The sequence below is a fragment of the Oryctolagus cuniculus genome, chromosome 4 (assembly GCF_964237555.1).
Source record: "Oryctolagus cuniculus chromosome 4, mOryCun1.1, whole genome shotgun sequence".
In the NCBI taxonomy this organism is placed as follows: domain Eukaryota; kingdom Metazoa; phylum Chordata; class Mammalia; order Lagomorpha; family Leporidae; genus Oryctolagus; species Oryctolagus cuniculus.
Window position 1 is genome coordinate 147,867,422 of NC_091435.1, and position 27,343 is coordinate 147,894,764.

The 27,343-nt window shown below is 43.0% G+C and overlaps 1 protein-coding gene across 2 annotated transcripts in view; it reads left to right on the forward strand.

Moving 5' to 3' along the window:
- Nucleotides 1-27,343, forward strand: part of ACAD11 (acyl-CoA dehydrogenase family member 11) — a 98,996-nt gene that overhangs the window by 15,302 nt on the left and 56,351 nt on the right. For both annotated transcript variants that reach the window (XM_070072812.1, XM_002716554.5), the window contains exons 3-9: nt 165-290; nt 877-1,038; nt 4,905-5,069; nt 14,767-14,908; nt 16,296-16,417; nt 22,204-22,310; nt 24,695-24,821. In XM_070072812.1, the coding sequence (XP_069928913.1) occupies nt 276-290; nt 877-1,038; nt 4,905-5,069; nt 14,767-14,908; nt 16,296-16,417; nt 22,204-22,310; nt 24,695-24,821 (840 nt within the window). In that variant the 5' untranslated portion in view covers nt 165-275. The remainder of the gene's footprint in view (nt 1-164; nt 291-876; nt 1,039-4,904; nt 5,070-14,766; nt 14,909-16,295; nt 16,418-22,203; nt 22,311-24,694; nt 24,822-27,343) is intronic.

Here is a 27,343-nt window from a genome sequence, read left to right on the forward strand (position 1 = left end):
ATCTTAATGTTTGCATTGAGGCTACTGTTAAGGAAAATATTACTGTTATCCTCTGAGTTATTTGTCAACATTGTTTTTAGAACTGATTTCTCGCCTTCAGATTGGCCCATGAGTAGTTACTAACTTTGTGTTTCTGATTTTTGGTTATCCATCATTCTATTTAGATTGATAGAGAATTTAAAGTCCAGAAGGCTTTATTTGCCATTGGATTCCCTGTTCCCAAGCCTTTATTGTACTGCAGTGATGCTTCTGTCATTGGGACAGAATTTTATGTGATGGAACATGTGCGGGTAAGCTAATGATCTTGTTTAGTTATCGCTTGTATTTTAATTATGCAATTAGTTATATTTTATTAGATGAAGCTTTTTATAACAGTAATAAGTGTTTTATTCAATTATTAATTTATAAATAATAAATATATAAATTATTACATAATTTATAATAATATATTATGCAATTTATTGTTATTTTATATAATCAGTTTGTTTTGCAAGGGCTTAAAATATTGTTTTAATTGGAGCACACATAGAGAGAAGGCTGGAATAGACTAGGAACAAATTTAGTAATTAGGGTGTATTGACATACTCAGATTTTCCTCTAGGTGTCAGTGAAGAGCCACATGAAATGGCAATAACCAATTTGTCCAGATGGTGGGGAAACGCAACTGACTACATAGAACCACTAAGAGCAGTAATTTCAAACTGCTTTTTAGTTGTGTGTGTGTTTGTAAAGTGCAAGTTGAGAGCAGTTTTAGCCTTTTAGTTCATCTTGGTGTCTTCCCTTTGACATGTTCCACAAATAAATGATTTTCTAACATATTCCACAAAGCATTTGGGGAGAAAACACTGAAATTCTCTGATGTAATCACTTTCCTAGGGCCGGATCTTTCGTGATCTGACAATTCCTGGAGTTAGCCCAGCGGAACGCTCGGCCTTGTACGTGGCCATGATAGAAACTTTGGCTCGGTTACATTGCTTGAACGCACAGTCCTTGCAGCTGGAAGGATATGGAATAGGTGCTGGGTACTGCAAGAGGCAGGTAATACACCCCCACAGAGGCTGCTTTTTCATGTTCTTGGAGACAACATAACTAAACATTATTAGTCAAAATAACTACCTGTTATTGTATTGTTTTCTAAAAGTTGGCTGTGACTTTTAACATTATCTTTCAGACTGCCTTGTTTTCAGCATAAAATAATTTCATATAGTTTTTAAAGATTTATTTATTTATAAGTCTGAATTATACAGAGAATAAGAGAGAGAGAGAGAGAGAGAGAGAGAGAGAGAGAGAGAGAGAAACAGACATTTTCCATCCACTTCCCAAATGGCCACAAAGGTCAGGGCTGGGCCAGGCTGAAGGCAGGAGCCAGGAACTTCATCCAGGTCTCTCACATGGATGTAGGGGCCCAAGGACTTGGGCCATCCTCTGCTGTTTTCCCAGTTGTATCAACAGGGAGCCAGATTGGAAGTGGAGTAGCCAGGACTATAACCAACACCCAAATGGGTTGCTGGCGCTACAGGCGGCAGCTTAACCCACTACACCACAGCACTGGCCTCAATTTTATATTCTTGGATCACATTTTTTTCAGATAAAGCTTCTGTTTAAACTCTTTACATAACTGTCAGATATGATTTTTATGAAGTTTCCCTTGCTCAGTTGGGCTTATGAAACTTGACCAGTATTTAATATTTGCTGAGTACTATGCTGAATGTCAAGAAAATAGAAATAGGTTCTTCCCTTAAAGAAACTGGTGGTCACTTTTGAGAGATTGTACATAAATCTGATAAATAGAAAATAGAATGCAAGACTACATAAAGTAGTGGTAAATTGTTTGGTGCTTATCACGAGAGATGTGCCATCCACAGGTACAAATCCGTATGCCCCTGCTTAGGCAGGAAAGCTTTCTGGGAGAGATAAGTCTTGCAGTGAATATTTAAGAACAGATAAAATTTAGAGTGATGGGAAACAGAATAGAGCATTTAATTTTTATTTATTTATTTTTAAGACTTATTTGATTTGAAAGACAGAGTTACAGAGAGAGAGAGAGAGGGAGAGGCAGAGAGAGAGGTCATCCATCTGCTGGTTCACTCAGATGGCCACAGCAGCCAGGGCTGGCCAGGCCGAAGCCAGGAGCAGGAGCTTCATCTGGGTCACGTGGGTACAGGGGTCCAAGCACTTCAGCCATCCTCTGCTGCTCTCCAGGTGCATAAGCAGGGAGCTGGATTGGAAGTGAAGCAGCTGAGACTAGAACAGATGCTCATATGGGATGCTGATGCTGCAGGTGCCAGCTTAACCCACTGAGCCATAGCACCAGCCCCAAGGCTAGTTCAGGTATGTATGAGGCTGTTTTCCTTTGTAGATTGATGAGGGGAGAGAGAAGGCAGCTAAAACTAAGGTTTGGAGAGTACTCACTGTATGCCAGGTCCCCTGCTGAGTTATGGACTTTATTAATCTTTGCAATACCTGTGAGACATAGGTATTATTACTCCCATTTTGCAAATATGAAAACTGAGGCTTAGATCAAGTAACATACAAGTACATGGCTGAGACGTAATTTAAACCCAGGTCAGTAAGACTCCAGAGATAAAGATATTTTCTCTATTGCACTAAAGTTACAGATGGAGAGTGGTGCAGTGACTCTTCCTCATCACTGTCGGAGAATTAGGCTGTCCCCTGAACCCCGGGGGACAATCAGACATGATGGGGAGCCTAGTCGATGCAGGATCTCACTTTATTGTAAAAGGGAGGTGTATATATAGCTGAGGTACAGAGCGGATGGTGGGCAAGGGGTGGGGTGATGTGATGTAAAAGGGTTTTAGCCACTCCTATTATACCACCTTAATGATCCTTAGGCAAAAGCCCCCTGGGGCTGGGGTGTTTGCCACCAGGGATTTGAAACTTTGAAGACAGGTTTTCAAATTCGAGGCAGGCTCAGGAAGTTTCCTCTAGGCCTCTCTGGGTTCAGCCTCCCCCACAGCATGGTATAAGCAGATAAATAAAAGAGTTCCACTTGTTGGAGGATTTTGTGAATAGGGTGATTTTTTGCATTCAGTCCTAAGAACAATGGAAAGTATTTGTACTACCTATACCCATAATGTATTTAGAAGATTTGGGGGCTGACATTGTGCCTCAAGCAGGTTAAGCTGCTGCCTGCAATGCCAGGATCCCATACAAGTGCTGGATCAAGTCCCAGCTGCTCTGCTTGGATCTGTTACCGGAGAATGGCAGGGTTCTTGTCTTCGCGCAAGAAATAATTCAGGCGTGTGACAGAGAGTAGTGGGAGGTAAAATAGCAAGGTTTATTAGGGAAGGGACATCCGTAAGGATGGATGGGCACATCTCTAGACAGGACCTGAGAGAGTGCTCCATCGCTCGGACTGGGGGTGGGGCGAGGTTACATGGTTGAGTGGAGAGATTACACCTGACCAGGCCAGGCGGGCAGCTCAGCAGAGAGGCAGAGGGCTGAGCGCGCAGTCCGGTTGAGGCCGGGGATTTTTAAGGAGATGGGTCTTGCTTCCCCACCTCTGTTCCCATCTGAGTTTTCTCCCTGAAGTTATCAGACAGGGGGAAGTCTGGCTGGTGCCAGGCCTTGTTAGAGGAAGGGCAGGGAGGGCGTTTGAAGTGCAGATAGTGGGCTGTACCTGGAAGGTTATCAGGCAGAAGGGGCGGGGACCCCCACCTGGCAGGTTATCAGGTAGGAGGGGCCAGGGCAGGATGCGAACACTGGGCTTCGGATGACTTTGAGATGCAGATGCATATGCTGGACATAGATGTCTTCTCTTTAGGCCTTTATGTCACACACAGATAAACTCATATCTGACTTCCTACCTAACAGATCCAGCTCACTGTTATGTGGCTGGGAAAGCAACAGAAGATGGCCCAAGTGCTTGGGTACTTGTCACCCACAATGGAGTTCTAGGTTCTTGACCTTGGCCTGTCCCAGGCTAGCTCTTGTGGCCATTTGTGGAGTGAACCATCAGATGGAAGGTCTCTCTCTCTCTGCCCCCCTTCTCCCCCCACCCTGTCTGTCCCTCCCTCTCTATAACTCTGCCTGTCAAATAAATAAATAATAAAAAAGATTATGTGATTAGTAAGAAAGGGTATTAAAGTGAAAAGAAAAAGCAACCCATCTTTTAGTTTTCATATTCCCTGTTATCAGTGACCCTTTCTAGAAATTCTCTGTGCCTGGGGCCGGCGCTGCGGCTCACTAGGCTAATCCTCCGCCTAGTGGCGCCGGCACACCGGGTTCTAGTCCTGGTTGGGGCGCCGGATTCTGTCCTGGTTGCCCCTCTTCCAGGCTAGCTCTCTGCTGTGGCCAGGGAGGGCAGTGGAGGATGGCCCAGGTGCTTGGGCCCTGCACCCCATGGGAGACCAGGAAAAGCACCTGATCCTGCCATTGGATCAGCGCGGTGCGCCGGCTGCAGCGCACCGGCCGCGGCAGCCATTGGAGGGTGAACCAACGGCAAAGGAAGACCTTTCTCTCTGTCTTTCTCTCTCACTGTCCACTCTGCCTGTCAAAAAATAAAAAAATAAATAAAAATAAAAAAAGAAATTCTCTGTGCCTGTGTGTGTGTGTGTGTGTGTGTGCTGGGGGTGAGCATGCACATGGGGGTGTGTGCATTCCTTTTTTTCTTTGGCAAAATAGTTTGTAAATGCAGATTTCCACTTACATCTCTTGCTCCTACACCAGTATTTTTTTTTCTTGATAAAAAAACAGTAAATAAAACAGAACTGATAGAAACAAGACTTAACTTATGATGCTTTTAGGGTGATAAGACACAGGTGTCACATGATATTTGGAGCAATTAGGAATAAAATGACATTTGACCTAATTGGATTTTGTTTTCTTGCATTTCTTATGTTTGACTTTCAGTTCTGTCCTTTTCCTTCCTTATGCATCTGTAGGTGTCAACCTGGACAAAGCAGTATGAAGCTGCGGCTCATCAGGACATCCCTGCCATGAAACAGCTGTCTGAGTGGCTGATGAGAAACGTGCCAGATGATGACAATGAACAGAGTTTGATTCATGGAGATTTCAGACTGGACAACCTCATTTTCCACCCTAAAGAGGTACCAGCAGCCATCTTTGCAGTAAATTGAGTGGGTCTGATTGAGGTACAAGCAGTAGGTGGATGTCCTGGAGCCCTGAAGGGGCACAGCCATGCCCATTCTTCCTGCAGCCAAGCACTGACTGCACCACTTGGAACGTGGGTTTTCTGGCACAGCTCTCTGCCTGACTGGTGTCTGACTGCAGCTTGAAAAGCACCTGGGGTTTGCATGTGCTTGCCCCAGTTTTCTTCAAGGGAGTTTTCCATCTACTGCTGAGAACATGGTGCTTACCCGTGTTCTTTGCTCTTTGCTTCTCATTCATTCAGCTTTCCTGGCTTCTTTTGTTCTATTTCCTGAAGAATTTTCAGTTTGTTTATTACCAGATCAGAGAAGACAGACTTAGAAAAGCCTCTTTTGAGACTTCAGAAGGACTGCATGAGACTAATGTGGCCTTGCTGTGTGTTACTGTACACAGTGACTGCTGGCAAAGAGTGCAGGCAAGGCGAAGCTGTCCTTCTGCAGGGAGCAGGGAGCAGGGAGCATAGGCAGTGGCCCGGGAACCGGAGGAGTGGACCAGGTGTGAGATGGATCATGCCTGTGTGCCAGCCCTGGACACTTGCATTCCTACATTACTGAGAAGGATTTGTAGTTCCTGGAATCCTGTTTCAGAACGGAGAATTTTGAGGGCTCGTTAGATTTCTCAGAAGGCTGAGACATTTTAGGGCTGGAAGAGCTGCTCTACATTCACATGCTAGCTTTTGGGATTCATGTTCTTTCCCTATAGGAAGAGGGGGGAAATACCAATATAAATCTCATTGTTGTCATAATTCAAAATAGTACAATATCAACTGAAAGCCCAAGAATAATATAAAAGCACAAGAGTATATTTAACTAGCAGGAGAGAAAAAATGTTTATAGAAAAGTCAATTTGGATATTAAGACAGAGTGTCTCTAAATATATAAAGATGCTCCTTGACTTCCAACGGGGTTACATCTATCAGCCCATTGTAGGTGGGGAAATGCATTCATTGCAGCTGAACTGCCACATCATAGAGTGAAGAGCGTTGGTTGGAGCTGCAGCTTGTTGCCTTGTGTCCAGAGAGAGTGGCAGGTGAGGGAGAGGGGAAGAGAGAATCTACTGAGTGTTGCTTAGCCCAGAAGATGAGAAGGGCCCTCATCGCGGCTCACTAGGCTAATCCTCCGCCTGAGGTGCCGGCACACCGGGTTCTAGTCCCGGTCAGGGCTCTGAATTCTGTCCCGGTTGCTCCTCTTCCAGTGCAGCTCTCTGCTGTGGCCCGGGAGTGCAGTGGAGGATGGCCCAAGTCCTTGGGCCCTGTACCTGCATGGGAGACCAGGAAGAAGCACCTGGCTCCTGGCTTCAGATCAGCGCAGCACGCCAGCCGCAACGTGCAGGCTGTAGTGGCCACTTGGGGAGTAAACCAACTGAAAAAAGGAAGACCTTTCTCTCTCTCTCTCTCTCTCTCTCTCTCTCTCTCTCTCTCTCATTGTCTAACTCTGCCTGTCAAAAAAGAAAAAAAAATGAGAAACCAGGAAAGGATCAAAACTGAAAGTATGGAAGTATGGTTCCTGCTGAATGTGTAATGCTTTTACATCATTGTAAAGTTGAAAAATCTGAAGTTGTGCCATTGTAAGCCTAGGACTGTGTGTGTGTACTATGTAACTTGTGTTAACAGCACAAAGGAATTCTGAATTCGGACTTTCTTAGCTATCTATCTTTAGATTAGGAAATTTAAATAATTTTGATTTGTAATCCAGATGAATTATAAAATTTATGCATCAAAACATAGCAGGTTCTGGCATATAATTTGTTCTGTAAATATTTTAAGAGCCTATCTTTGGTGTGTCAGAATCCTCTGCATGTCCTGTAGCTATAGAGCCTGTGCATTCTTTTTTTTTTATTTTGAGAACTCTTTTTTTTTTAAACTTTTATTTAATGAATATAAATTTCCAAAGTACAGCTTATGGATTACAATGGCTTCCCCCCCATACCGTCTCTCCCACCCACAACCCTCCCCTTTCCCACTCCCTCTCCCCTTCCATTCACATCAAGATTCATTTTCGATTCTCTTAATATACAGAAGATCAGTTTAGTATACATTAAGTAAAGATTTCAATAGTTTGCTCCCACACAGAAACATAAAGTGAAAAATAATAGATGATTTTTTAAATAATGATGAAATCAGATCAGACCTATTGTCATGTTTAATCCCAGTGAGAGTCAAGTTGGGAATTGATAATTTCTTTCTTTCTCTTTTTTTTTTTTTTTTACAGAAGATCAGTTTAGTATACATTAAGTAAAGATTTCAACAGTTTGCACCCCCATAGAAACACAAAGTGAAATATACTGTTTGAGTACTCGTTATAGCATTAAATCTCAATTTTCAGCACACTAAGGACAAAGATCCTACATGAGGAGTAAGTGCACAGTGACTCCTGTTGTTGACTTAACAAATTGACACTCTTGTTTATGGCATCAGTAATCACCCTAAGCTCTTGTCATGAGCTGCCAAGGCTATGGAAGCCCCCTGAGTTCACTGACTCTGATCATATTTAGACAAGGCCATGGTCAAAGTGGAAGCTCTCGCCTCCCTTCAGAGAAAGGTACTTCCTTCTTTGATGACCCATTCTTTCCACTGGGATCTCACTCGTGGAGATCTTTCATTTAAGTTTTTTTTTTTCCCCCAGAGTGTCTTGGCTTTCCATGCCTGAAATACTCTCATGGGCATTTCAGCCGGATCCACATGCCTTAAGGGCTGATTCTGAGGCCAGAGTGCTGTTTAGGACATTTGCCATTCTATGGGTCTGCTGCGTATCTCACTTCCCATGTTGGACCATTCTCTCCCTTTTTGATTCTATCAGCTAGTATTTGCAGACACTATTCTTGTTTATGTGATCCCTTTGGTTCTTAGTCCTATCATTAAGATCAATTGTGAACAGAAATTGATCAGTGGGACTAGTGAGATGGCATTGGTACATGCCACCTCGATGGGATTGAATTCGAATCCCCTGGTATGTTTCTAACTCTACCATTCGAGATAAGTCAGCTTGAGCATGTCCCGAATTGTACATCTCTTCCCTCTCTTATTCCCAGTCTTATATTCAACAGCGATCACTTTTCAGTTAAGTTTCAGCACTTAAGAAGAATTGTCTATTGATTACAGTATTCAACCAAAAGTATTAAGTAGAACAAACAAAAAAAATACTAAGAGGGTTAACATATTAAGCTGCTCATCAACAGTCAGGGTGAGGGCTGATCAAGTCACCGTTTCTCATAGTGTTCATTTCACTTTAACAGTTTTCCTTTTTGGTAGAGCCTTTGCATTCTTAAGCAATTAAGGAACGATCCATTTCTAGATCTCCTAGTGGATTATATTTTGTTTACTAAGTCGCTTAAGTTTTAGGATTAGTCACAATATTATGAAAGCAATGATAAGCCACTGTAAGCACCATATTGGTTTTCCTTTTATATTTAATTATATTCAATATCATACTTTAAAACCATTTTTTTATAGGATTAAAGTTGTCAACCAGGTTTCATTTTCCTTTGGACAGGAAGGGTATTTATTAGTTTGGGTGACTTTTTTTTAGAAGCAACTTAATAAAGGCATGACTTTTAGTTATTTAGCTGTAATGCTAATTTGGTAACATATTTTATCTTTTAATAATTTAGAGTTATGTAGTAGTTGGTAAAGTATCATCTGCCTTATACCCAGTAATCTCATAATTATTAGTTATATCACATTTAATCATCTTATTCCTCTTGTAAATATTGTAGCAAAGTTTTCAAGGAAGTAACGTATGATTGATAGAATTCAGGTCAAGCTACGTTTATTTATTACCAGCTGTGTGTTCTGAAATATGTGGTTACAAAGGAAGGAGAATCTCAGAATGCAGATGGGGAGCAAGGATCCTGGGTACCTGCGAGAGAGCAGCACCCACCCTGCTGCTGCGGTGAGCCAGCCTGGAGAGCTGCCAGTGCAGACTGGGAAGGAAGGCACTCTGTGGCCCAGCAGGGAGAGCTAGGAACTTTACTGTGTAATTTCAGTCAACAGTTGACCATTTCTCTTTATAAAAAATAGTCACAAGTGAATGGGAAATTTGACTATGGTTCTCTTAAAACATTTATTTATTTATTTTTATTTATTTGAAAGGCGGAGGGACAAAAAGAGTCAGAGAGACAAAGTAGAAATCTTCCATCTGCTGGTTCACTGCCTAAATGCCTGCAACACACAAGGCGAGGCCAGGCTGAAGCCAGGAATCCCGAACTCCATGTGGGTCTCCCACAAGTACTTGGGCCATCATCTGCTACCTTCCCAGCCATATCCCGCAGGAAGCTGGATCCACAAGCAGAGGCAGGTCTTGATCTCAGGCACTCTGATGTGGGATGCAGGCATCCCAAGTGGCCTGTTTACCCAGTGAGCCACAATGTTTGCCCCTAGATTATGTTTCTGTCCCCTGGAGTCAATTGTACAAGTTAGGCAGTCTGCCCTGGGTTATAGTGAGTTAGATGTGTGCCTGTGTGCATTCCCCTGTACATGTGACAGGACTTCAGAAATTTGGGGTGGGAAATAGAATTAACAGACAAGTTTATCTGAGTCCAAAAAATTTTGAAGTCTGTGCATAATTTTTTACAAGATGCGTTTTTCACGGATATTTTGAGGACCCCTCATATTTGTAGGATTATGGGTGAAAACGGTTTTTTTCTCTTTGAGGTTAAGATATCTTTAAGGTTAGAAGATGTCTATCTTTTCTTATCTTTGTCTCTAGAGTCTATATGATGGATGCCCAGTAAACAGGAATCTGTTGGATTAGGTTCACTGGATAAGAGCAGTGACTGTATCTTACTCATTTTTATACAGCAGATGCTTACATGATTATTATGAATCTGTGTTGAAGGAATTGATTTTATTTATTTGAAAGCAGAGTTACAGAGAGAGGGAGAGAGGTTCATTCCTCAAATGGCCACTAATTGCTGGAGCTGGGCCAATATGAAGCCAGGAGCCTGGGGCTTCTTTCCAAGTCTCCGACATGCTTGCAGGGGCCCAAGTACTTGGGCCATCTTCTGCTAATTTCCCCAGGCCACTAGCAGGGAACTAGACTGGAAATGAAGCAGCCTGGACTTGAGCCAGAGCCTATATGGGATACTGGCATCACAAGTGGCAGCTTAACCCCAGGAATTGATTTTAGGTAAATAATTGTGAATTAATTAATTATGTAAGCATTTATTTATGCTTAATTTTCATTCCCTAGCAGTATGACCTCAAAGCAACTTACTCAGTTTCTTACTCTGCCTTAGTTTTTACTTTAACTTTGTATTTTGAAATAAGAATTGACTCTCAAGTAGTTGTAACAATAGTACCCTGAGCTCCCCTGTGTCCATCATGCAGATTTCCTGAAATGGTGGGTTACCTAGGGCAGAAAATCAACGTTGTGTGCCTCTCGCAAACTGCAAGAAAAGCACCACAGTATCAGGGTTGCGAGGCAGCCACAGTGAGGTGACTGGGATGGAGCAAGTGGCTGGGACCTGGCAGGTGGCTGGTGCTCAACTTACTTCAGTTATCTCTCTTTTCCGTTCTTTGCCCCTTGTTTTTTCTATTCTAGTTTTCTAAGCCTGCTTGTCAAGTTCTACTCTTCAGAGAAATATTAAGATATAAGCAAATTTTTATATTATACACTAAATCCTAAACATTTCCACAGTGTTTAAAGTTTGAGGGTTTTTTTTTTAAACACCAGCGTTTTTATTTGTATCATTAAAAACACAACAATTAAGAAAGGAAAAAAAACTAAACAATTTCAAATGACAAACCTTCCAGGAATGTGTAAAGTAAACCGGTAGACGTTTACTAAAGGGGATGGCAAAACAAAGGCATGTTGCCCCGTTTCATAATCCCGAGTTATTTGCAGTTACTTAGTTGTAAAGCATCTGAAGCATGTCTGAGCGAGTATTTCAGTAGCACATCCGGTTTTCCTGGAACACGTTGTTGACTTTCCAAATATAAATCTTAGGGTAGAGAAATGCTTAAGGTTTTGGAGTTTGATGCATAGTGACATTTCAATTTGAAAAACAAACGTATTTAAAAAGAAACAAATAGCCAAAGGTTTTCCATCTGCTCATTAATTAGGACTCAAATTAACTTAAAATACAAACGTACGAATGTGCACCCAGGTTCTTCTAAAGTCCTCTGCCCTGAAGACTTGTATTTATATTAACTTCTGGAGTAAGAAATGATTGAGTAGGCAAAAATAAACTTGTACTTCAAAGGATGTTTCTTTTGAATTTCCCATTGCCTCTACAATGTCAGTGTAGTTGAGAAATACATTGTTATGGAATTTAATTTTATACTTAGGAAAGCCAGAGGAATTATTTTTTCCCCAACTGTTTCATTTTACGAATAGTTTTTCAGTGCTCTTCAATAGCTGTCCTTTGGTAGTTGTTTTAGTCAGTGTGAGTGCTGTAACAGAGTGCCATAAGCACAGTGCTTAACAGACGTTTATTCCTCCCAGTTCTGGAGGCTGTGAAGTCCAACATCAAGATGGCGACAGACCATTGTTTGGAGAGCGCTTGCTTACTGGTTTGCAGATGAATGTCTTTTAAAAATTAACCAATACATTTTATTTGAAATGCAGAGACAGAGAGAGCTCCCATCCATTAGTTCATTCCCCAAATTCCCACAACAGCCATGGCTGGGCCAGACTAAAGCCAGGAGACCAGAATTCAATCTGGATCTCCCCTGTGGGTGCTAAGGAGCCAGATGCTTGAGTCGTCACCTGCTGTCACCCACGATGCACATTAGCAAACAGGTAGATTCAGGAGTAGAGCCAGGACGTGAACCCAGGTACTTTGGTTTGGGATGCTACCCCCCCCCCCCAGCGATGTCTTAACCACTGAGCCAAGGATCCATCCCAGGTGGCCATGTCTTGCTCTGTTCCCTGGAGTAGAGGCAGTGTGTGGGGGCAGTGGGAGCATGCTCTTCTCTCAACTCACAGGGGACTAATCCCATTGTGAGGACTCCATGATCTAATCACTCTTGTGGCTTCACCCACTAGTATCATCATTGGGGTTAGGATTTTAATATCCAGAGTTTCATGGGCACAACCATGTGGACCCTAACAAAGGTAAAGTATTTCACTGTGCTGAGGTGTCAGAAAAGCTGTCAGAGGGGCCGGATCTGTGGCACAGCAGGTTAGGCTGCTGCTTGCAACTCTGGCATCCCACATCCGAGTGCTGGCTTGAGTTCTGGCTGTTCTGCTTTCCATCCAGCTCCTTACTAATGCACCTGGGAAGGCAGCAGAGGATGGCCCAAGTGCTATGGCCCTGGTTGCCCATGTAGACCAGGATAGAGTTCCTGGCTCCTGGCTTTAGCCTAACCCTGGCTGTTGTGACCATTTGGGGAGTGATCCAGTGGATGGGAGATCTCTTTCTCTCTCTCTCTCTCTTTCTCTCTCTGGGTCACTCCCTATTTCTCCCTGACACTCTGCTTTTAAAGGGAGAAGAAGGAAGGTAGGGAGGGAAGAAAGGAAATGATCCAGATAATGAATGTGTTCCTTGGCAAGTAATGAACTAGCAAGTGTTCATCTCAACTACTGGGAATTATGCCAAGTTTTTTGTTGTTGTTGTTGTTGTTTTTTTTTTTTTTTTTTTTTTTTTTAGTCTTGAATACAAACAGGCACAGGCAAGATTCTAGTAAAATATAGTCAGCTAATTTATATTAATTGATATAATTTGATGAGCCATTGACTGTTTTGTAGTTAGTTATGTGTAATTGCCCGAAAAATGTGTCAGATATCTTGAAACTTAACTCCAGGGAAATTTCTCAATTTGTGTGTGTGTGTAAAATTTTAAATAAACATTTATAGGGCAAGGAAATATCTCTTCTGTTTGTGTGTTCAGAGCATAGATAGCAAATAGAGTGATTTAAAGAGAAATTTCATCTTTTAAAAAATATGGTTTAACAAGCTGAGCTGATAAAGTAACTACTGATACAATATAATCACAATAATCAAAGGCCTTACAAAGTCAAGTTATGCAAGAGGTTGCAATCTCTTTTTCCCATAGTAATGCTAACAGATCTTTGATCAAATTTTTGATCCATCTCCGTACTTAATCCTTTGAAAAATACGTTTTGGCCACCTACTGTGTGCCAGATAGTTTGCTAGGAAGGGAAAGTGAAACAGACGTGCTGCCTGCCTTCGTTGAGTGCCCCTTCACATGAACCGTGCATAAGCAGTGTTAAGTTATGGCTGAGAAAAGTGAAGATCAGGGAAGTTAACTAACCTGTCCAGTAGAAGGTGGAGCTAGGATTGGAATATAGATCTGTCTGGTTTCAAAGCCCACATTGTTCCACAAAGCTGCAGGGATCCCTATAGGTGTTCCAGAGGAGCCAGGCAGGACGAGTGTGCACAAAGTCCTAGGGAAGTATGGCACCCAGGGATCTGCATTGCCAGAGGGCTCTGCTGACCTGTGTGGCCTAAGCCAGGTGAGTTGCTTCCTAAATGCCTCCCTTACAGCTTATCCAGTGCATAGCAGCCAGAGTGACCCCATTGAAATACAGATCTTACCATGTCACTCCTCTGTAGAGAATCCTCCAGTGGAGGCTCCCTGCTGTGTTCCTGGTCCTTCCTGTCCCAGTCCCTGAGGTAGCCACAGTCATTGCGATTGGGTGCATAGGGAGTATTCATTTATAAACTTTTTAAAAAATAAAACAAAAATAGGATCATACCCTGCATTTTGTTCTGCAGCTTGCCTTTTCCTGTTACTTAAAGTTTATGTGTTCTCAATATAAAAGTATATATTCACTTGGTACATGTTATTACAGAGTAGAATAAAGAAAGCTTTCTGTTTTATTGGTTCCAAATTAGATAATAATGATTTGTTTTGTTTGTGTGGATTTTGCACTTGTTTACAAAAAGGTGCCTTTTTTTTTTTAGCAATTATGTTTATCTACAGCATGAAATAACTTACTTTTAAAAGTGTTATTGTGGGGCCGGCGCATGGCTCACTTGGTTAATCCTCTGCCTGCAGCGCCGGCAACACATATGGGCAGTGGTTCTAGTTCCAGTTGCTCCTCTTCCAGCTTAGCTCTCTGCTATGGCCTGGGAAAGCAGTAGAAGATGGTCCGAGTGCTTGGGCTCCTATGTTCACGTGGGAGACCAGGGAGAGGCACCTGGCTCCTGGCTTCGGATTGGCGCAGCGCCAGCTGTAGCGGCCATTTGGGGAGTGAATCAACGGAAGGAAGACTTTTCTCTCTGTCTCTCTCTCTCACTGTCTATAACTCTACCTGGCAAGTGTTATTGCCGTAATAGTGTAATACTTGCTATATAGTTAAGTTCATCGCCAGAGCAAGTGCTTATAATGGAATCTTGAAATACAGTCAGTGACTGTGGTCATTTTTTCTTTCTGCATTTACTCTGAGAAGTTTCAACTGCTTTTGGCCCTGCTGATCAGTAGGGGTGTTGAGGCAGTGTGAGGTCAACTGCAGAAGGGCTGATGGTAGTACCAGCACCAGAGGACCTAGCACCGCAGGACCTGGGCTAACTGGTCATCTTGCAGATGAGCTGTGTCCCTCTCGTAAAGACTGCCAACGATGGCCTCAGGTTGTCTTTCGAAGGGAAGCATGGTTTTGTATATCTTCTGTTTTACCCATTGAATTTGTTTCAAATTTTAAAACATTAACGACTTTGTTATTTTGAATTCCAGTCTCGAGTTATCGCAGTGCTGGATTGGGAGCTTTCAACCATTGGTCATCCTTTGTCAGACTTAGCTCATCTTTCCCTGTTCTACTTTTGGCCAAGGAGAGTTCCACGGATAAACCAATCTTCTCATATTCAAGAAGGCATAGGTATGAAAGCATAATATTGTTTAAATTGCTATTAATATAAAATTGTCTTTATTATCTTCATAACTAAAATAATTTTCTTGCAATTTTAGATAGTTTTTGTTTCTTAAAAATGTTTACAGGGGTGAGAGTTTTGGTGTAGCTGGACAAGCTGCAGCTTTGGATACCTACATACTGTATCAGAGTGCCTGGTTCATGTCCTGCCTACTCCACTTCCAATCCAGCTTCCTGCTTATGCATCTCAGGAGGCAGCAAGTGATGGCTCAAGGACTTGGGTCCCTGCACCCACATGGGAGACCCAGATAGAGTTCCTGGCTTCTGGCTTCAGCCTGTCCCAGCTCTGGCTATTTGTGGGCATTTGGGAGTGAGTCAGCAGGCAGACAATCTTTCTCTCACTCTGTCTTTCTCTGTTGCTCTGCCTTTCAAATAAATAAGATAAATCAAAATTTTAAAGTTTCTGTTTTAATTTTATTATTTTAAAGCCCTAGCTTTTAAAATTTATTTATTTGAAAGGCTGAGAAGCACCCAGCGCAAGAAAGACAGACATCTTCCATCCGCCCATTCACTTCCCAAATACTCTCGAGAACCGTTGGCCTGCAAGCTGAAACCTGGAGCCCAGGTCTCCCATATGGGTGACAGGGCTCCACCTACATGAGCCATCACCTGCTACCTTCCGGAGTGCACATCAGCAGGAAGCTAGAGTCGGGTATCAAACTCCAGCACTCTGATTGATGTGTGATACAGGCATCTTAACTGCTATGCCAAATGCTCACCCTCATTTTGTTCTTTTTTTTTTTTAAGTATTTATTTATTTATTTGAAAGCATAGTTAGAGAAGGAAGCACACGCACACACACATGCACATACACACACACACACAGAGAGAGAGAGAGAGAGAGAGAGAGATCTTCCATCTGCTGGTTCATTCCCCAAATGGCCCCAAAGGCCAGGGCTGGGCCAGGAGCAAGGAACTCATCTGGGTCTCCCATGTGGGTATGGGAGCCCAAGCACTTGGGCCATCCTCCACTACTTTCCTGGGCACATTAGCATGGAGCTGGATCAGAAATGGAGCAGCTGGGACTCAAACTGGTGCCCATATGGGATGCTAGCACTGCAAGCTGTGACTTTACCCACTGTGCTGCAGTCCTGGCCCCATTTTATTCTTATTCTTTATTAATTTGTTGAACTTATCCTCCCACTTCTAGCAATTCACAGCAAAACATAATCCTTTGTATACAATGATCTTTTTGGAAGCAGCATTTAGGATACATTTTATTGTGTGGATTAAAGGTTATTATATTTGGCTATACATATATATGGCTTATTAGGTACATTTTGAAACTCCACTGTGACATTTTTATTGTTTATTTTATACACTATTTTTTTAATAGGAATACCATCATTGGATGAACTGATTTCAATATATTGCCATTACCTGGGAATTAGTACTGCTCTTCCTAACTGGAATTTCTTTCTCGCTCTTTCATATTTTAAGATGGCTGGAATAGCACAGGTAATTGTTTTTAGCTTATGTTTCACCGTTATTTACTAATATACTAATGACAGTGTTTTATTGCCTTCAGAGTGTTTGTATTCTTTATCCTTTGATCATTTTGCTTTTCATAATAACAAGTATCAGACATGAGTGAAATATAAATTCATAATTTACAGAATAGGAATTTAGCAGGAAAAAATTTGATACTTGTATAATAAATTGAGAAGATGGAGGGTGAGAAAAAGACATAATGACAAAAAGAGAAAAACATATGAGAGCCATTTCTTAAATATCCAGTATAAGAAAAAGCTAAAATCTTCTGATGATCTGTGCCTCAGGCTGAGGACGAGGGAAGGATTCTCTCTGGATTTCCCAGAAGCAGCCCAGAACCTAGGATGTGTTATTCCCTCAACATGTTTTTGAGTGAATAGAGGTATAAAACTTTCCTTTCTGAAACAGTCATATTCATGTGATGGATTTTGAGGGGAAATTGAGCATAAATTCAGTTTTTTTCCTAATTACATATTAATCAACAAATGCCTCCTTAATATAAATCCAGTTTCCAGTTTTGGAGGTTTAATAATTGAGGTACTGGGGTCAGTGCTGTGGGGTAGTGGGTAAAGCCTGTGGTGCCAATATCCCATATGGGCGCTTGTTCAAGTCCTGGCTGCTCCACTTCCAATCTAGCTCCCTGCTAAGGCACCTGGGAAAGCAACAGAAGATGGCCCAAATACTTGAGGCTCCCTGCATCCATGTGGGAGACTTAGAAGAAACTTTGGGCTCCTGGCTTCAGATTGGTCCAGCTATGGCCATTGCAGCCATTTGGGGAGTGAACCAGCAGATGGAAGACCTCTCTCTCTCTGTCTCTGTCTCTCCCTTTCTGCCTTTCAAATAAATCAATTAGTAAATTTAAAAAAGAAAAAGTAAAAGAATTGAGGTAATTCATCACTGGCCAGGGACTACGATTTAGAGGAAGATTGGGAAGAGGAGGCTGAAGGGAGCATTATGAATGTTCTTCCTGTGCTGGAGTTCATGTCCTTATGAGCAGCTGTGACGTCTCTTCCTGTGGGCTGAGAGTTGACCGTATTGGATAAATGAGTGTCTCAGAATAGGAATGTTTCATTATCTGTCAATTTCCACAGATCAGATACCAAATAGTCTTTAAGTTTAAAATGGCTTTTCAGGGGCAGGTGTTTGGCCTAGATGCCCATGTCTCATTTTGGGGTGCCAGCTCATTTTAAGTTCCAGCCCCATCTCCTGGTTTCAGCCTCCTGCTGGTGCGTGCCCCAGGGGGAAGCAGTGGTGGCTCAAGTAGTTGGGTTTATTTTTGTGCCAAGATTTTTGGAATGCACTTTGAAGATCCCTCATAATGTATATATTTCAAAATTTTTTTGCACCAAAATAAAATTATCTATTTTTAAATTCCATTTATTTGAAAGGTAGAGAGATGGATGGAGGGAGAGACAGAGGCTAATAGATAGAGATCTTCCATCTGTTGGTTTACTACCTGAATGTCTGCAGCAGCAGAGACTGGGCCAGGCTGAAGCCAACAGCATGAAACTCAATCTGGATTTCCCACGTGGATGGCAGGGAAATCAGTTGACTCCCGGGGTCTAAATTAGCAGGAACCTAAAGTCAGAAGTGAAGCTGGAACTTAAACATAGGCACTCTGATGTGGGATGTAGAGGTTCAAGTAGCATCTTAATTGGTGTGCCAAATGTCCAAACAGATGTATTTATTTGAAAGAGTTAGAGAGAGAGAGAGAGAGAGAGAGAGAGAGAGAGAGAGAAAGAGAGAGAGAGAGAAAGAGAGATGGAGACAGAGAGATTTTCCATCTGCTGGTTCACTCCCCAGATGGCTGCAATGGCCAGGGCTGGGCCACCCAAAGCCAGGTGCCAGGAACTTCTTCCACGTCCCCCAAGTGGGTGCAGGGGTCTAAACACTTGAGTCACCTTCTGCTGCTTTTTCAGGCACATTTGCAGGGAGCTGGGTTGGAAGTGGAGCAGCCGGGATACAAACTGGTGCACCTAATGGGATACTGGCATTGCAGGAGGCAGCTTTACTGGCTATGCCACACTACCTGCCCCTATATTCATCTTTTAGTTCCATTTTCTGTGAACTTTTTGATATACTGACATAAAAGAAACTAATGGACTATAGCTGTTTGTATTTAGAGATGGTGGATTTGGTATGTTGGAAGTGCAGAAATGAAAAATAGGAAGGGGAGACTGAGAAGCGTTTGACCTTCTCTGTTCTAAGGGGCAGTTTCACCTAAAATGGAGGCCCATAAATGAGGTTGAAAATCCTTAGAGATCATCTCATGGCCTGCTCGTTGGCTTGGCAGTTTTTAATCTTACTTTGTTGTTTTTAGATTTACCCCCACTTTGAACAGAGACAGAGGTCTTTAGGTCATTTTCAGGTTTGCTCTGACTATTTGTTACAGTTCTGATAGAGTGAAAGGGCATTCACTGGAAGCTGTGAGTATGGCTCTTTAATGTGAAGGGGCGTAGTTTCCTCTGCAATAAGCTCACTGTGTTGGCCGGCTGATCCAAATCTTTTTTTTTTTTTAACTTTTATTTAGTAAATATAAATTTCCAAAGTACAGCTTATGGATTACAATGGCTTCCCCCCCCCCCGCCAATAACTTCCCTCCAACCCGCAACCCTCCCAACTCCTGCTCCTTCTCCCATTCCATTCACATCAAGATTCATTTTCAATTATCTTTATATACAGAAGATCAATTTAGTATATATTAGGTAAAGATTTCAACAGTTTGTACCCACACAGAACATAAAGTGTAAAATACTGTTTGAGTACTAGTTATAGCATTAATTCACATTGAACAACACATTAAGGACAGAGATCCTACATGAGGAGCAAGTGCACAGTTACTCTGTTGTTGACTTAACAAACTGAAACTCTTGTTAATGGCGTCAGTAATCACCCTAGGCTCTTGTCATGAGTTGCCAAGGCTATGGAAGTCTTTTGAGTTTGCCTACTTTGATCTTATTTAGACAAGGTCATAGTCAAAGTGGAGGTTCTCTCCTCCCTTCAGAGAAAGGTACCTCCTTCTTTGATGGCCCATTCTTTCTACTTGGATCTCACTTGCAGATCTTTCATTTAGGTGTTGTTTTTTTGTTTTTTGTTTTTTGTTTTTTTTTTGCCAGAGTGTTTTGGCTTTGCATGCCTAAAATACTCTCATGGGCTCTTCAGCCAGATCCGAATGCCTTAAGGGCTGATTCTGAGGCCAGAGTGCTGTTTAGGACATCTGCCATTCTATGAGTCTGCTGTGTATCCCGCTTCCCATGTTGGATCCTTCTCTCCTTTTTAATTCTCTCAGTTAGTATTAGCAGACACTAGTCTTGTTTGTGTGATCCCTTTGACTCTTAGACCTATCAATATAATCCATTGTGAATTGAAATTAATCACTTTGACTAGTGAGATGGCATTGGTACATGCCACTTTGATGGGATTGAATTGGAATCCCCTGGAACATTTCTAACTCTACTATTTGGGGCAATTCAGCTAGAGCATGTCCCAAATTGTACATCACCTCCTCTTATTCCCACTCTTATATTTAACACAGATCACTTTTCAGTTAAATCTAAACACCTAAGAATAATTGTGTGTTTATTAGAGTTCAACCAATAGTATTAACTAGAACAAAAAAATACTAAAAGGGATAAGGTATTAAGTTGTACATCAACAGTCAAGACAAGGGCCGATCAAGTCACTCTTTCTCATAGTGTCCATTTCACTTCAACAGATTTCTTTTTGATGCTCAGTTAGTTGTCACCGATCAGGGAGAACATATGATATTTGTCCCTCTGGGACTGGCTTATTTCACTCAGCATGATGTGTTCCAGATTGCTTCATTTTGTTGCAAATGACCGGATTTCATTGTTTTTCTTTACTGCTGTATAGTATTCTATAGAGTACATATCCCATAAATGATGCTGAAATTCATATGGAGACAAAGGAAACCTCGAATAGCTAAAGCAAACTTGTACAACAGAAACAAAGCTGGAGGCATCACAATACCAGATTCCAGGATATACTACAGGGATGTTGTAATCAAAACAACATGGTACTGGTACAGAAACATATGGATAGACTAATGGACCAGAATAGAAACACCAGAAATCAATCCAAACATCTACAGCCAACTTATATTTGATGAAGGATCCAAAACCAATCCCTGGAGTAAGGACAGTCTATTCAATAAATGATGCTGGGAAAACTGGATTTCCACGTGCAGAAGCATGAAGCAAGACCCCTACCTTTCACCTTACACAAAAATCCACTCAACATGGATTAAAGACCTAAATCTATGACCGACACCATCAAATTATTAGAGAACATTGGAGACACCATTAAGATATAGGTACTGGCAAAGACTTCTTGGAAAAGACCCCAGAAGCACAGGCAGTCAAAGCCAAAATCAACTATTGGGATTGCATCAAATTGAGAAGTTTCTGTACTGCAAAAGAAACACTCAGGAAAGTGAAGAGGCAACCGACAGAATGGGAAAAAATATTTGCAAGCTATGCAACAGATAAAGGGTTAATAACCAGAATCTACAAAGAGATCAAGAAACTCCAAAACAACAAAACAAACAACCCACTTAAGAAATGGGCCAAGGACCTCAATAGACATTTTTCAAAAGAGGAAATCCAAATGGCCAACAGACACATGAAAAAATGTTCAGGATCACTAGCAATCAGGGAAATGCAAATTAAACCACAATGAGGTTTCATCTCACCTTTAGAAATCTACCAACAACAGATGCTGGGGAGGATGTGGGGAAAAAGGGACATTAACCCACTTTTGGTGGGAATGCAAACTGCTAAAGCCACTATGGAAGTCAGTCTGGAGATTCCTCAGAAACCTGAATATAACCCTACCATACAACCCAGCCATCCCACTCCTTGGAATTTACCCAAAGGAAATTAAATTGGCAAACAAAAAAGCTGTCTGTACCTTAATGTTTATTGCAGCTCAATTCACAATAGCTAAGAACTGGAATCAACCCAAATGCCCATCAACAATAGACTGGATAAAGAAATTATGGGACATGTACTCTGTAGAATACTATACAGCAGTAAAAAACCATGATCCACATCTTTCTGCCCTGTGAGCTTAGTGGCCCATGTGGGGAGCAACCCGGACTGGACTGAGTTACTGGAATTAAGACTTATTCTATGCATCTGCTCTCCCACAATATGGCGCTGGGAGAGGAGGCAACAGCTTCTACCCAGCTGCCTCTCACCAACTTGACAAGCTGCAGGAGCTGTTCCTGATTGGAGGAGAGCAGCGTACTCGGCGTGTGGGCAGCCGAGTTAGGATTGGCGGAGGAGGACTATAAAGGAGGAGAGAGACAGCATGCACCAGGAACATCTAAGGGGAACACCTGTGCAGCCCCCGAGAGAGCCGGCCGGCGGTGTGCCGCTCCCCTGCGGAAGTGGGGAATGTGGCAGGGGGAACCGCCCTTCCACGGAGGTGGAAGGGACGGTAGTCAACCCGGGAAGGACCAGCAGCCAACCCGGGAAGAACCAGCAGCAAACCCGGGAAGGGCCGAGCAGACGAAAGAACAGCGCAGGGTCCTGTGTCGTTCCTCCACGAAGACGGGGAGCGACATAATGGTGCCGTGACTCGGATATGAAGCCTAGGCAGGGTTTAGTGTCGTTCCTCCACGAAGAGGGGGAGCGACAGCCCACGTGGCAGAGAAACTGCGGAACAGAGATTGGATCACTGAAGGACGGTTTTCCATGAATTGTAATTGCTCCCTGCTCATTTGCTCCTAGGGAGTATATAACAGGTATCTTCTGGGCAATAACTCCGCTGCTGACAGCTTTATGTTCGCCAGTATCGTGGGACCTCTGGCAGAAACTGGATTGCAACTCTCAAAAAGGTAAGGGAGCACTGCTTGGCTAAACCAGATTGGAGCCTTTGATAGGTACTTGAAGGTTATCACCGTTAGGGGGCTAGGACTCTTTTTTATTTCTTATATCGCTGCTGTCAATCACCGTAGTTCTTCAGTAAAACTCTTAGATGCCTAAAAACAGACTGACCTAAAATACAGAGAAAATCTTTATCTTTAGGATTAGAAGTATCTTTTTTTTCCTATTTGAATATCTTAACTATTTAATGATACAGACAAAAGTCTTAAATATTTCCCTCTAATATTTAAGTTATTTACATCTGTTTCGAATCGTGTATTGTTAACAGGATTTATTAGCCCACTGTCACGTTCTGGGAAATTTAATTCAGGCATTTCCCAAGTGTCTTTTGAAGCTGTGATCTCCATCAGTGGAGTACTTTTTGAGACACATAACACATGTTGCCAGTGTGAACCAAAAGTCAGAAACACGCAAAAAGTAAAAGCCAAGGCAGTTTTCTTCAGCTGCACAATAGATGTACAGATCAGGAAGGGGAGGTTCGGCCTAGAGGGCAAAAGCAGGTCCATGGAGGGTGGGTGAGGCCGGGCGAATCTGGGGCAGGGGATGGGGGCGCACAGTTTGGTGTTCTTTGTGGGGAGGGGATGCGCTGGGCCAGCCCAGTGGGTGGAACTCAACACAAACCAGTGTAGTTCTGAATTTTGCTGGTCCATTGAAATAGCCAGGTCATGGCTCAAAGTGGCCACGATGGGATCTCAAGGTCTGTGGGCTGTTGAGAGTCTGGACAGCTGTTTAATTTCCAATCCCCAGTGTCGTGTCCTGTGGCAGCTTGTCCCTGCTGGGAGGTCCCTATGGCTCACAGAGGGAAACTTGCTTTCTCTGACCACAGTGTGGCCACTGTGACATTGGGTGACCGTCAGTCATGTCCCTGTTACCGACTGCATGCGTGTCCCATGTCGTCCCCAGAAATGCTGAGCAAGCCACGACAACCCTGGATGGGTGTTTTTCACACACGATCTTATGGACGGATGTTTGAGATTCCTAGTGACTTTCACAGGTCTTCAAAACGACATCCAGCAGCTCTATTTGTGAGACATGTACACAGGATAATGATTAGTTTGTGTTGTTTGCTTCCCTTCAGTAAAGATTCAAAATGAACACTGGTGGAGGCCACGTCCATCTTATGGTCTCCCCAAATCACGCTTTAAGCAAAAGAAAGTGATTCTGCATTCACCCCATAATATGAGAGATGTTAAAAAATCCAAAATATGGCAGCTCCTTTGAGAAATATTTTTGGGGAGCTGTGAGAGACTTTGCATTTTATTCAGAAATATATAATAATGAGTTTGGACATCTTTGTAACTTTTTAAAGAAGATTTGTTGATTTGAAAGGCTGAGAGAAAGAAAAGAAAAGAGAGAGAAAGAGAGAGAGAGAGAAAGAGAGAGAGAGAGAGTTATTTTCTGTCCATTGGTTCACTCCCCAAATGGCCAGGACAGGGGGCCCAGCTGAAGCCGCAGCCTGGAGCTTCATCTGGTTCTCCCATAAGAGTACAGGAGCCCAAGCACTGGGGCCATCTTTTGCCCCTTTCCAGGGGCATTAGCAGGGAACTAGGGTGGAAGTGGAGTGGCCAGGATGTGAACCTCCACCCATATACGATGACAGCCTCGTAGGTGGAGGCTTAACGTACTATGACACAATGCCAAACCCCATCTTCCTAACTATTTATTTATTTATTTATTTGAGAGATAGAGACAGATAGATGAGAGACACACTGAGAGCTCCTATCCCCTGACTCACTCTTTAAGTTCCTACAACATCTGAGAATCAGCCAAGCCACAACTGGGAGCTGGGAGCTGGGAGTTAGGAACTCAAACCAAGTCATCTACATGGGTGGCAGAGACTACATTACTTGAGCTAGAACTGCTGCTTCCCAAAGTGTCCATTAGCAGGAAGCTAGAGTCAGGAGCCACAGCCAGGTATCAAACCAGGGCACTTTTTTTGTCAGGCAGCGTGGACAGTGAGAGAGAGACAGACAGAGAGAAAGGTTTTCCTTTTTCCGTTGGTTCACCCCACCATGGCCGCTCTGGCGGCATGCTACGGCCAGCGCACTGCGCTGATCCAAAGCCAGGAGCCAGGTGCTTCTCCTGGTCTCCCATGCAGGTGCAGGGCCCAAGGACTTGAGCCATCCTCCACTGCCCTCCCGGGCCACAGCAAATAGCTGGACTGGAAGAGGAGCAACCGGGACAGAATCCAGCACTCCGACTGAACTAGAACCCGGTGTGCCGGCGCTGCAGGTGGAGGATTAGCCTAGTGAACCCCGGTGCCGGAATGCAGGCATCTTGACCAATAGGCTAAATGTCTGCCCTCTTTGTAACTTTTTTTCCTCTCTTTTTACAGAACTTTCAGTACCACACCACCACAGATTGACACCACTGGGCAGTTGTTTGCACAAACTAGGAAAGGCCAGGAGGTTCTTGATAGAGTGAAGCAGTTCATGAAGGAGCACGTCTTTCCAGCTGAGAAGGTGGGTCGTGCTGGTGCATTTGCACTGGGAGGCTGTTGATGGATACTTCTGTTACCTCTGCTTGTGGGACAAATACAGTCATTTTCTCTGCAGTCAATCCTGACCCAGTTCCCCCTCCCCCCTAAGCATAGAGCTGCAACAGAATCTGAGTCAGCAGAATTTCAAGCTTCTAAAATATGCCAAAAGAATGCACAGATAAGTCTGTGGAATTTAAATAAAACCCAAAGGAATTAATGGCTTGTGGTGTTGGGAACTTGAATATATGGAGTAAAATACTACTTTGGGCACCTTTTCTAAAGCATTGAATTTCAGTTGTTTTTTTTTTTTTTTTAATAATAATGACCCCTTAGAGAATTTAATGAGAACTAAACCCTATACAAGATGGACATATCCCAAATTTTACATATCATTTCAAGCTCTGCACAAATAACATAACTCCTCTTCCTCCATAAGCTACTATTTCAAGCTGCTAAGTTTCAGTAAGTTGCCTGAGGATGGAGAGGCAATGTGCCACATTCTTCCATTCAGTTAACAAGTAATTCCTGGGTAGCTAATGATGGATTAGGCACGTGGTGAACCATTGGATGTAGAAGAAAGAACAAGGGAGACAGGGCTTAGTCCATCTGCCGTGACTATTCCCGAGTCTGGATAGTTGAAAGAAGAGGTTTATTTAGCTCACAGTTTAGGAGACTGGAAGTCCCAGCGTGGGGGCTCCACCCTCAGTTTGGCCTCTGGTGAAGAGCCTCTTGGCTGTTACAGTGTGGAAGATGACACCAGGGTATGAGTGAATGCAAGAGGGAGCGATTGCATGGTGAGACAGGAAGCCAGGGAGCAGGGAAGGGCCAGCCTTGCTTTGTATAACAACCTGCTCCTGAGAACTAACCATGGTCCCATGAGAACTACATTAGTTCCTTCAGAAGGCAGCACCCCAATAACCCAATCACCTCACTAGGCTCTGCTTCTTAAAAGCACACCTCTTCGGTACCCTCACATGGAGGGCTAAGGCTCCAACACATGAACCTATGGGGGATAAACTCAAACCATGGCATGTTCCATGGAGCTTGCATTTTAGCAGGGAAGAGAGACATTAAATAAGAGAGGATAGATCTGTGAAGAAAAGATACAAGCACTCATGCAATATGTAAGGGAGTTGGATCAAGGCATGTGTGTGGGTAGAACACTGGTTTAGAACTCATAGGGGCTTGCTTCTAATAAATCCCTGCCACAAATTAGGTGGTTCCGTGTTGGGTAGTCTTGTGTGGCCCCTGCCTCCATCTGCCAGGTGAGTGGGTAAGGCTGGATGGACAGATTCCCATTCTGAGAGGCCTATAACTGGATTGGCAAAATCAAATAGGGAGGCCGGCACCACAGCTCACTTGCCTAGTCCTCTGCCTGTGGCACTGGCGCCCTGGGTTCTAGTCCCAGTTGGGGCACCGGATTCTGTGCTGGTTGCCCCTCTTCCAGTCCAGCTCTCTGCTGTGGCCCCGGGAGAGCAGTGGAGGATGGCCCAAGTGCTTGGGCCCTGCACCCGCATAGGAGACCCGGTGAGGGGGGAGGCACCTGGCTGTTGGCTTCAGATCGGTGCAGCGCACTGGCCATGGCAGCCATTTGGGGGGTGAACCAATGGAAAAAGGAAGACCTTTCTCTCTCTCTCTCTCACTGTCTAACTATGCCTGTCAAAAAAAAAAAAAAAATCAAATAGGGAACTAGAAAAGGCCAAATCCTCTCAGGAAAAACGTTCCAAGGCCAGAGGTGTTTGTAGGGCAGTCAGTGTTGTTGCTTGAGTGATATCAATCTTTTTAGTAAATATCTGACTTGAGATGAACTTTGCTCACAGAGGGGATTAAGTTTCTTTTTAGAATTGAACTGAAAGATTAAATTCATTTTTTTGAGTACGTGTTTATGGGTTACAACATGGTATTTCATACATCTGTACAGTATACCCATCAAATTAGGTAGAGTATTTCCATTGCCTTGTGTATTCTTTCTGTTCCTCCTTTCTTCTTTTACTTCATCAAATACATAATAGGCTGTTGTGAACTAGAGTCACTTCACTGGGCTGTGCAACAGGAACCTGCTCCTCCTGTCTGTGTTTTGGTGCCTGTTATCCAGCCTCCCACTCAGTCAATCATGGCTCTAATCCCAAGCAAACTTTTGAGTCTTGTGTGCATGAGGGAGAACCTACAGTATTTGTCTTGCTGTGTCTGGCTTATTTTACTTAACACAATGAACTCCAGATCCATCCATTTTGTCTACAACTGATGGGATTTTGAAACTCTTTCTAAATAGGCAAACTTCTATGTGCCCAAAGAAGAATATGTCAGTGAATAATTTCTGCTCTGGTTAATGTGTATTCAATTTTGACTCTGAACTTTGGATGTGAAAAAGGTAATGCAACACTTTTAGTTTAAGGTGGTAGCATGAATTCAACATTTCCCTCTCCTTCTCAAATAAAATCCCATTGAATTAACAAAAAATTGTTAAGAAATAGAATACATTAGTTAAAGCAGGAAAACAGGAGT